The sequence below is a fragment of the Halyomorpha halys genome, unplaced genomic scaffold (assembly GCF_000696795.3).
Source record: "Halyomorpha halys isolate HHAL.00 unplaced genomic scaffold, Hhal_1.1 Scaffold66.1, whole genome shotgun sequence".
Taxonomy (NCBI): domain Eukaryota; kingdom Metazoa; phylum Arthropoda; class Insecta; order Hemiptera; family Pentatomidae; genus Halyomorpha; species Halyomorpha halys.
Window position 1 is genome coordinate 1189954 of NW_027112997.1, and position 11836 is coordinate 1201789.

An 11836-nucleotide genomic window follows, 5' to 3' on the forward strand; every position below is an offset into this window, starting at 1 on the left:
AAAAATTTGTAAATAAGAAAATAAATTTATTAAAAAAAAATATTTCAAATATATTGTATTTAGTTTATAGTTGATTATTTTTTGGATAACAGAACTTCTTTGTTAATATATAGTTTAGTGTATAACTTAAGTATCGGTGAAAGCAAAATGTTAAAAAAAGAGAAGAAGGAATAAGATCTGACACGCTTGAACTCCTGTAAAATACTGGCTTTATTGGGTTTGGCACATCTCTTTATATACATTGGTTCAGCTGACCTACTCAGTCACCTCACATTGAAATAATAGCTGAATCAGACAGTAACTTATATATGTATCCAATCATGGATTGATGAGTATGCTATGTGTTTTAGCAACCAATATATTTCGGCAGCATTGCCGAATAAAGAATTTCTCCACTTCTTATTGTTCCTACATAAAAATATTTTTATTAATCATACTGTAAGGTGCTTAATCCAAATTTCTGGTCTGCTAGGTCACAAGCCACCGGCTCTGTTAGATAGATAATCTAATCATGATGTTAGAACATTTTTCAAATTTTCGCTTACGGCTAGAAAACTAAGCAGTTTTTGAAAATAAAAATTCTCTACAAAATTAAAGAAAAGAAAATATCTCACAAAAAAGGTATATAACATACTTATGTTATATTAGGGTAATATACTGTCATCCTGTGATGCCACTAGGCAAATCTGGAATACGGGTTTATACCAACAACAAAAAAGAAATAGAATCTTTGACAATAATACTTATAAATTATTTTCTAGGAAAAAACCGGAAACGGTACTGCTTGGTCTATTAACGTGGCAGGAATTCACTAACTCCTTCCACCTAACTTCTAGTTAACTGTTGACGCAAACTTCCAATTAATTACAAAATATTGATCTACATGACAAGAATAAGGCCTTTCCGGACATGCGGAGTTGAGCTTTGGGGCTCCACTAAACCTTCGAATTCCTCTCGTATCCAATCCCCACAATCAAAAATCCTCAATGCTCCTTACTTAGTCACAAATAAAATCATCCATTAAGACCTTAATGTTCCTTATGCAACCAATGTAGCCCGAACCAGATATCAATCCTTCCATTATAAACTGCCTAACCACTCAAACACATTAGTTTCTGATCCTGCTTCATCTTTCATTCCTAACAATCCTCCGAGGTGCCTGAAAAGAAGATGGCCTCGAGATCTTATATTGTAAAAATATTTTTAGTGCTACCAATGGGTAGTTTCTCTACATGCCTGTATCATTCCATTATGATCTTACTTCAAATTTCCTTGTTTTTGTATGTACAGTTGTAAATTTCAATAAATAAATAAATAAATAGAAAAAAATGTTGACGCCAATTATTACACGAGAGAGTCGACCTAAACCGAAAAATCCATAACCAAATACGTGCAATACACTTATGAGTGCGAAATTCCATATTAGCCGATTTTAGTGCATTACTTTGAAGTAATATAAAAAACAATAATAAATAAGTCACTTGATGTAAGAAGTTGAATTATGTTTTCTCAAAATCCTTGGGTTTTGCAATATCCAATTCCAGACCAACAACAATTATCAAATCATCCTCAATTGCTATACAATAATGCTGCGATCACGTAAATTACGCCACAACGACATATTTCTTCTACTTCATTTTTGCGATTGAATCTTGAAATGGGAAGATGTTTAAGTTACCAGGAATGGATATTACATCCAGGATCATATAATTTAAGCAATAATTGCGTTATTAATTATAGTTTCTATGAAGACAATGAAATTATGAATCATTATACGGCTCTTAAACTCATTCTAGATCCTCCATCCTTCTAGATCCATACCTCTTTATAAATAACAACCTGAGTAGGTCTGCTTTTAATAATATTATTAATTATCCATTCTGATTAAAACCTTAAAACAACCTAAATGATGTAAACAAAATTGGGAAGATTTTTTTTTCATAAATAGGAAATATTGGAAGATTTAAACATACCCAAAAGTCTCTCTAATACTAAGGCCCTGTAAGGTCTGGAAGTATTAAAATCTCAAAGTAAAGATTTTAGAAGTAACCGAAAACGTTAAAAAAAAGTTCAGCATAAAATAATCATGCAAATCTAACAAGATTTTAAATTAGCTTCAAGTTGTACACTTCAGCTGTTCGAGATCTCTCCAAAATAGCAAAGCAAAAATACTTGTTGATTTATTAACTTTATATTGATCAGTTTTGGAATTATTTACAACATCGAATTAGTTTGATCATTTCAAACTGTTTGATATTTGAAACTATGATTGGTCATTTATATAGTACAATTTAAGAGATTTGCAGTCCAGGTACTTCAAAAAAGAAGGTATAAAACAAGAACTTTAGGTTTACCACCAACAATAGCAAAAAAATTAATCTTTTTTGAGAGGAGAGGGGGGTCAACTTTTATTTCTGTGGTGGCCCCAAGAAATGAAAACTTTACCCCGACCCCCATCATGGTTAGAATAGGGTGGTAACTTGTAGATAACACCTCCACATGTCAGAAATGACTAGGAATAGGGTAATAAAAAAAATGTGTGATGTTGCGCAGACTGCTGAGCACATCACCACCTTTGATGCACTACGGGCCAGATTCCTGAGGGAAAAGAGACTACAGGCCCTCACTGAGTAAGAATTCCCTCAGCGGGCAGGGGGACACAGGTACAGGTGCAATCTATCATAAACCAAAAGTGTCCCGTCAAATTAGGATCAGATAGGGCTCTTAGTAAACAAATTTGTATTATTTTTCTAGATTGCTGATCACGAATTCCATCCGAGATTATCAGCCCAGGACACAAAAAACGGATATTGACGCCAGGACGTGAGACATAGTAGCAACGAAGATACATAAGACTTTAACTATCAAGAAAATCAACGGTGCAAGTAAAAATGATAGAAAAGATGCGTATCAATATCTCTTATATGCCTTAACTAAAAACTGAATTAATTAATTAATTAAACTTGATTAAAGTTTAATATTAGAATTATTCTTAATTTAATTTTTATTCTTATATTAATATACAGTTGAAATAATAATCATAAAACTTTAATACGCCGAACCAACCTAATAATAATGCATTTGATATTTTCAAATAATGAAACTTAGAAATTTATTGATTTTTATCAAATTGTCATATTGGTTACTCAAAACTCAACCACGTTCAGGTTAGTCAATGATCTTTTAACGAATTCTAGAAAGTTTATCTAGAAGCAGACGACTTACCGTACATCTTCCCTTCGTCGCTGAGAATGATCTTCCGCCTGCCGCATGGTGGGTAGATGGCGAGTGCTTCCTGAAAGGACTGCTCGATATCCGGACTCCAAACTCCTTCCGCGTCAGCCGCTGCCAACTCCTTGTCGTCCTCTGATTCGGCCACCTCCAGGCTGCCCTTCTCAGAGCCCGGGCCCGGATCGGCCACGGGGCCCCCACCCCACGGTCCGCTAATCCTGCCCGCACCCTCCAACAATCTGCAAAAAGAAAATTAGCAATTAATTTCTGAGGTAAAAGTCAGCTTAAACGTGCATAGGTATATTATACAATATTTTTCTTTTTCAACCCCCTAACTGGTCAATTCTGAGTGACCTATTCTAACCAGAGTGGGAGGGTCGAGTGTTTTTTTCTGTGTAGCCCTCACAAAAACATGTCAACCCAACCAGGCTAGAATCGAAATATTTCTTTACAATGGTCTCGAATATTAAATAACAGTCATCAATGAAATTAACAGTAGTAACTGTTAGCAATGCCATGCCGTATCGAAAGCCTCTGAAAAATCGGTGTGCGCATAATGCACAAATCTTTATAAAACTTTACTTAGCCTTTTAGACCCCATTTTGTTAAGGACAGTACGCTTAGATTTAAATGAAGTTTAATATCAAAACAAATATTTTTTTTAATATATAAAATAAAATACATTTTTTATTTATATATAAGAAAATGGTCAGGGTTGCGGCCAATGGAGAAACAAAAATATATGTATATATAGTTGACCGTAAAAATTGATACATAAGAAGATGGTCAGGGTTGCGGTCAAAAGAGAAACAAAAATAGTTTACAACTATTTATTTTCCGACATTTTTTATTTATGTATAAAAGTAACACTTCACAAACAAAACCAATACGAGGTATTGCCTACTTGTATGTAAAAAAAGATTGTCTTCAATAAATGATAAATTTCAATAATTTAGGAAATCGAACTATAATTCATTCTTCCCCTTTTTACTTTCACTTGCCAATGTATGGAATATATATTAAGAGCTAAGCATTATGGTCGTGAAAGCATTCGACTGGAATACTCTTTTTAGGAAACCTTGAGTCAAAATAACTAAGTCTAACGAAATGTTCTGTGAGTGTGTGGACAGTCCAGCTCAAAACCGAAAAGTTGAACGAAACTGAATTCACATATTTAAGGCAGGTGTAAACATGAGATGGAACAGGAACTTTTTCGATAAAATGGATCAACCGTAAATCCACTTTACAAAATGGATTTAAACTTTTTTTTTTAGAATTTTCTAAAAAAACAGCTACAAACTATTTTGATTAAACAATGTAAATCAACATACAAAGAATTGGTATTTGATATAAGATCTTATAGTCTAAGGAGGCTTAAATGATTTCGAAAAATCATACCTCTAAAATATCTTTAATTCTGTTTATTTGAAATAAATACCCAGTTCTCGTTGTTAACAATAATAAAAAAATGAATAAAATATTTTCAGAATTCTATGAGTATACAGGGAAAATAGAGACAGGTGTTGGAATCGTAAAAAGCCGAGAGCTCTTTATCTCTCCCCATTCCAAATATATCACACGGCTTCGTTTTTTTGTTAAACTGTTGAATTATTAGCAAGAATAATGTTGATGTTCATTACTTTCACCTCGAGAGATTCTAAAATACGAATTTTTTTTGTAGAGGATGCACGCATTTATTTTATTTTCGGGATGAGCAGATACGCACATAACCCAGTACTATGCCGAGCTGAAGTGGCTCTACCCATCCTTCCGATCCCAGTATTTCCTAGCTTACTTTCTATTCCAAGTAATTAGTACTCAGCGCCCCTCCTATATCCAAGATAAACTGCAATTCAAATTCTCAATTCTATCCCGTACTACCAGGTCCCGTTCATCTGACATCTACCCTCCACCGAATCGCTGCGTTAGATAAATCATTTTTTATCCGAGCCACATTTCACTGGAACTCCATCCCCTCTAACATACGTCATGTACCAACCCTTCCCTCGTTCAAAACCCTTATATTTAATTACCTTTTACTTCACCAATCTAATCCGATATTATAATAGTACAGATGTAACTACCTTTTTCTTTTGTTTTTATGTATTTAACAGTTAATTTTAATTTTTATATCTGTATTTAAAATTATTTATATACAATTTTAATATAAGTGATAATTAAGTGTGGCCACACTGTTTTTGGCCAATATATGTAATTAAATTAAAATTACTTAATAACTGTCCTAAAGGGATCTAGTCCCAGAATAAAAAACGTTTTTTCATTTCATTTCAGTCACCGCACCAGATATTTTTCATACGTTTTATATTAACCGTAAAAAAAAAATAAATAAATAAAATGTCTGTTGAAATATACAGCAGCGAATACTTTACCAAGGAAATAATAAATAAAAAAAAATCTTATCTCACCAAACTAAGGTGTTCCGTTTTATTTCAACAAGAGAAAATATTAATACAGTTCATTCAAGACATAAATCAAAGGTAAAAAGTTATTTTCTAATTACATAAACACTCAATTAAGGGATTATTAAGTACAAAAGAAAATAAAAAAAACGGATAACGGAAATTTTTTTTAATTATTTTATCTTTCATAAATACTATACTGGAGCGAAAGAACAGATTAAATCTATTATAAAATCATTGTTAGAGTAAGGATAATATGTCTAGTTGATCTGTCGCTCGGGTTACTATAATGGAACACAACTTTCGCCTCATTCGCCTCCCCCACACAAGTTGGACGGCGGGGTTAACAACCGAGTAGTTCTTGTAATATAGTAGTAGAGTAGTAGTCTTCTTATAATATAGTAGTAGTATTCTTGTAATATAGCTATGATCACTAAAGTTAAAATACAGGAGGTATATTTTCCTCTTGGGGGAAAAAAATAATTAAAAAAACACGAACAGAAAAAAAAAATTAAACACAACCGTATATTCCGCGATTATTTGATAGTCCAAGACCCCATAAAAAAGAAAAAAAAAATTATTTCACCCCAATTTTTATTACATTAATGAAATCTATAGCTAATAGTCAGGATTCATGACTCTGCCATCTGTAGTTAGGGGGAATAAAATTGGCGCCTGATTCAACATGTAACAAAAAATTAAACTTCTTATTCGAAGCTCCCTATCTTCAAAACTGCCAACACTAGAAAATAGAGCATCATTTAAAACAGAGTAAATTTTCTAATATATGAGCCCTAATAGAGTTGCTTACGTTTAATAGTTCTCGAGATAAAGTTTTTTCAAAAAGCAACATTTTTTTTCAAAATAAGGAAAAGTCAACAGTTGGTGGATTTATTTTGGTAAATATTATGGGAACTACTACTCTGAATAAGAACGTCAGATATCTATTAGCTCTCAATTGATGAGTAGCTGCAGGAGGAAAGTGCGTTCACAAAAAAAAAATTATTTATGAAAACATCTATCTCGACAACTATTGAACGTTAAGATGCTCAGCACTCAAATTAATGCAAGTTGAGTGTACAATAATGTAATTGATAACGTTCATTTTGGTAAGAGGAGCAGTTTCCATGATATTCAACAAAATTAATTTTTAAAATATTGATTTTTCGTTATCTGGAAAAAAATGTTGCTTTTTGAAAAACGACGTATGGTCTAGGTAAAAATTGAACAATTTTCCAACCTTTCAGTGATCTCCGTCATCTCTCTCCGTTACAACTCGTCCATCTCCGTTTCAATCTGACAGCCCAGACGAAGCGTAGCAAAATGGGGCGTAACGTTGGTAAACAATAAATAGTTTTATCTTACCATATATATACGTTTATAGACCGTCACCAGGAATATCTTCCTCCAATTTTATTTTATTTTTTATTAAATTTTTTCCAGTACTATAAGTTGTCGATAAATTCTTGTCATTAAAATACAATTAATATATTCTTAAACCTCCGTACATTAAATGATGTCTATAAACAAAAAATAAATTACGTCGTATCATTTGCTTAGCATTTATCTTATATGGGCGAATCTATCCAAGCTTCTCCAATGAACTTGTATACGTGATTAAGTAAGAAGAGAACACGTTTTCCGGATCAGAACTTCTCTATACCAATTAGCTGTAGCCAAGTTGAAAGATTCTATCGGGTGGAAGATGGCCGTGAGAGCAGGAAGATGTCCCATCTGATAGGTCAAGAATATCAGGTAAAATGAAACTCCTTATGCTTTCTAACTGTTGTCAAATATTCAAATAGATCAATATTTTAAGAAAGACTGTTGTACCTTAATCATTAACCCTCCGGTTCTTTGATAGGTGCTGTTGTTTTTGGTGATACTAGGTCGAAAAATATTAGACATGACTGAGGGTTCTTGGCAATGCTCCCAAGGAGCAGATAAAAAAAAAATATAATTTTTCGTTATCATTTTCTACCTTTATGCTCTGTATGAATTAAGATATTATTATAAACCAAACAATTTACCGTGTAAAATAAAAAAAAAAAATTACTGATCATGTTAAATGAGTTTAAATATGAACACGATATGCGTCTTTTCATTCCAAACTCCTTACCCATCCTAACCCATTAGTTCTTAATGTCTCATTCTCATCAATCCTCCGAGGCGTCTGAAAAGAAGATGGCCACGGGACCTTCTAATTTAAATTAATGCTTGAAGTGCCACCAATGGGTGATTCCTTCCCAAGATTTTCAAGTATATATGAAATATACAATATATTTACTTATTGAATTTATTATTTGTACAGTTGTAAATCACATTAAATAAATAAATAAATTTTTAAAAAATGGGCAGTTTAACGATTAAAAGGATCCTCCAGAAAAGTAAGCTCAATTTTTTTTTCTTTCTTTAAGTTGGAAAAAAACAAGTCAGATTCGTTTTAATCGTCTTTTAAAACTCTTAAATACGAATTATCATAAAAAAAAACTTATTAGACTTTTTTTTCGTGCGTCGCTTGCGTAAACACTCATATGATTCCTCCAAAAGCCTCGTCAGGTTTTTTTGGAATATAATTAAACTATATGGTAATGCTATATAATAAAAATATATGTCGTTATACTATATAATCAAATATCTCATGTCTCAACACATTTTACTAACCGCTATCCATAAAACAATAAAATATACTATTTTATTCATCTCTCATAACTAATATTAGGATCTATGTAGGCAGTTAACAATCGTTACAATTATCATTTAGAATATTCGGTGTACAGTTTTCAAATAATAATAATAAAAAATAAAAAATTCAATGAAAACTTGCTTAAGTACTATAATTTTTTTTTTTTTTAATATTGGTAAATGTTCGCTAATAATTGTCAGAATTAAATGATTATTTTTTTGGTTTGCCTAAAACTTGAAATTCATCGTTAGTAATTTTTTAAGCATTATTATGTTTTTATAATTTTTTGTGAATAAAATATCATTTAATGGAATAAGTAATATTTTTTCTTATTCTTCGGAAAGAGATAAATAGATTAGTATATACCCTTGAATAGATTAGTAAATACCCTTGAAAAAAATATACTTCCTGAGCTAGGCACCAAAATCGTATAATTTTGTTCACAAATTTATTTTTCTATCGGAGAATCCGGGGATTTCAGTAACTTTAAACCTCATGGCGACAGAGAAAGTTTTGGGAAAAAAAACTTGTAAATCGGTCCAGTAATTGAAAAATTTATTGTGTACATTCGAACCATTCCCTTTTATAAGTATAGACTAAAAGATTTAACGCTAAAAAAGTATAAATTTAAAAAAAAAAAAAGTACTATTAAGAAATTTCAAAAAACATCAAATACATAAAAGAAAATATTTTTTTTTAAATTTCATAATTAAGCTTTACTAAGGTTTGCTGTTTCTTACACTGTTAATCTTCACTGTGACCTTTTAGATTGAATAATTTATTTTATTGATACCGTAGATACTGAAAGTAGTCAACAAACTGTAAAAAAGCTTCATTTTTCCCCACCGGTTAATCCGGAGGAACGGTTAAGCGGGGTTCTATCAAGATTTTAAACTTAACGCGAAAATTCTTAATATCATACAGAATAACGGAAACATATATACCATTTGTTTTGGAAATGAACAGATACGCGATCGAAGAAAAAAGTTACCATCATTACCCGAAACAATTTGCATTAGTAAACATAAGCGTGTTTACCTATGCAAATCATTTCAGGTTGAAGACTTTTGTAAGAAACTTTAACGCTTTCTAGTATGTATCAAATATTCAAAATTAACATAACCAATAAACATATTACATCTGATCGTTATTAATTTTAATTTTCGTGTTATGAATAAATGTATTTATATAATGCTATGTATGTTCTATAAACTTGTCAACTGTTTATTGTTACACTATGGTCAAGAGAATAACTGAACGAACTATGTACATAAGAATACAAATATTGAGTGTTCGTTATAATACAATACTACTGCGGTCAAAACTATACAGACTATGTACTTAACTATACAAATGTCAACTGTTTGTTGTACTACTGCGGTTAAGACAATACAGAACGCTGTATGAGCTAGCGTTTGGAAATATAGACTCTAAGGTGAAGGGCAGGAAGTTGCTCGCTGGCCTTGAGCAACAGGAGCTGGTTGACATTCTCAGTGTGAAGTAGACTATACAATTACAACTGTACAATTACTAAGTGTTACATAGCAGGAAATTTTTTTCACATTAACGAGTTGTAAAAATAAGTTTAAAATCTTCTAACTTAATATTCAAATATATAAATTCTTATTATAAAAGAACAATTCATCATCTAAATTTTCCTAAGTAGAGTAAACATTTTTAATACATATACACAAAAGTGTATACATATATTGTACGTTGACGTTCATTGACGAAGTTAAGTCTGGAATTGTGAAAATAAGAAAAATAAAATGGAATTTTACAAATTAAAAAAATATATAAAAAATTCTCCTCATTAATAATTCGGAAGGTGGAGGAGTTAAAAAACTAAAATTTTTTAAACGATTTTTAATTATATGCATACAATTTTTATACTTTAAGCTAATATTTTTGATTTGTGTAAAAGCAATTAAAAGGAAAACCAACCGTAAAGTTACTTTCACATGACACAGTTCGTAGGTAAATGAAATGTTCGCTGGCGTTCGTATTACAAACTAAATCTTCTAATAACTTTATTAACACTAAACGCCTGATCTTCTATTTTGTGAGTGGAGGTTGATTAGCCGGTTACGAAAACAAGTTCAACAAACAAGAAAAACAAAACATACAACTGGCCTGAAAAACAAACAAAAAACACAGAAATTAAATTTTACGATTTTCGATTTTTTTATTCGTATTATCTTGTATTAAAAGAGTTACTTAGCTTCAATTATTATCAATTGATATATATTTACTAATTGTATAAATACGAAATGCTTAATAATTTAATATAAAATTTTATTCATTTTTTAATGAGTATACTTCCCTTTATTTAAATATTTATTCAGTGCTATAGACCATAGTATGATGTCATTAAATATAGATAATTACTAGTTTAGTAGTATTGCAGGATTATTAGTATTAGATCAAGAGTTAGCATTTTTATATTTATTAAAGAATAAAGATTATGTACTTTGTTTTTATTAGTTCATTATTCTAATTGTTAATGTATAAATTTGTTATTCCATTTTTTTATTTTAACAATTAGTGTGCGCTACCAGTATAAGTATTAATATTTATTAAAACACTATTTTGACTTTGATAAATACATGTTTCTCACAGGACTACCCTTTAAAATAAATAAATTATTATATACTATTAAAAATGATCACAATATGCCATCAGATAAACTCATATAAATAAATTAAGGATTAATTTCTCAAATAATTATTATCTTCTAGCATATAATGCAAATATAATATTTAGAAGTGCTGAATTATGCCCCTGAAAGACTCCTTAGACCGAGGTGGGAAGGCAGTGGTGGGGGAAATGACGCTAGGTGGCCAACTTGCCTTTCTCCAGACAAGAAACTGCAGCAACGTATTTAATAAATTCTAAAAATACAACCGAGCTGTAGCCATTCTACCCCTATGTATCGACTCGATTACTATTTTTCAATTAATTTTTCATAATTATGGGTATTACGTACAAGTGATTTTGAACATAGATTTGAAAAGAAAATTATATACAAACATATTAAATACATAAAAAAGTGAAATTATGTTTAAATAATACAGTATTTCAAAGGGAATACTAATTGAAGAAATTACAGTATTCTAATTAGATTTGAAGATAGTATAGATATAAGATCATCAATTGATTTTTTTTTTAAATAAGAGTTAAGAAACATAATAGCAGGGCTCATATTATAGGAATCATTTATATAATTTTTTTTTTTTTTTTTTTATTTACCTTTAAAGTTCTGACCTGAAGATAAGATGAAGGAACATCGAAATGTAACTTTTAGCCTCGAAATGTGAAATTTAGCAATTCAGAGAAAAAATCCTATAATTCCATACATAAAACATTTTTAGACGCTGCTGATATGAATAAGTTGTCATTTATATATTATATTTCTATATGATACAATTTTTTGTTAAATTTCAAGTGAATTGACCTAAAATAAAATACGAACATACCCTACATTTTAAGTTACATTTGT

The 11836-nt window shown here is 30.6% G+C and overlaps 1 protein-coding gene across 10 annotated transcripts in view; it reads right to left on the minus strand.

Moving 5' to 3' along the window:
• The window catches only part of scalloped (TEA domain transcription factor 1 homolog scalloped), a 688296-nt gene that overhangs the window by 30157 nt on the left and 646303 nt on the right, over positions 1–11836 (minus strand). For all 10 annotated transcript variants that reach the window (XM_067050645.1, XM_067050644.1, XM_067050642.1 and 7 more), the window contains one exon: positions 3226–3470. In XM_067050645.1, the coding sequence (XP_066906746.1) occupies positions 3226–3470 (245 nt within the window). The remainder of the gene's footprint in view (positions 1–3225; positions 3471–11836) is intronic.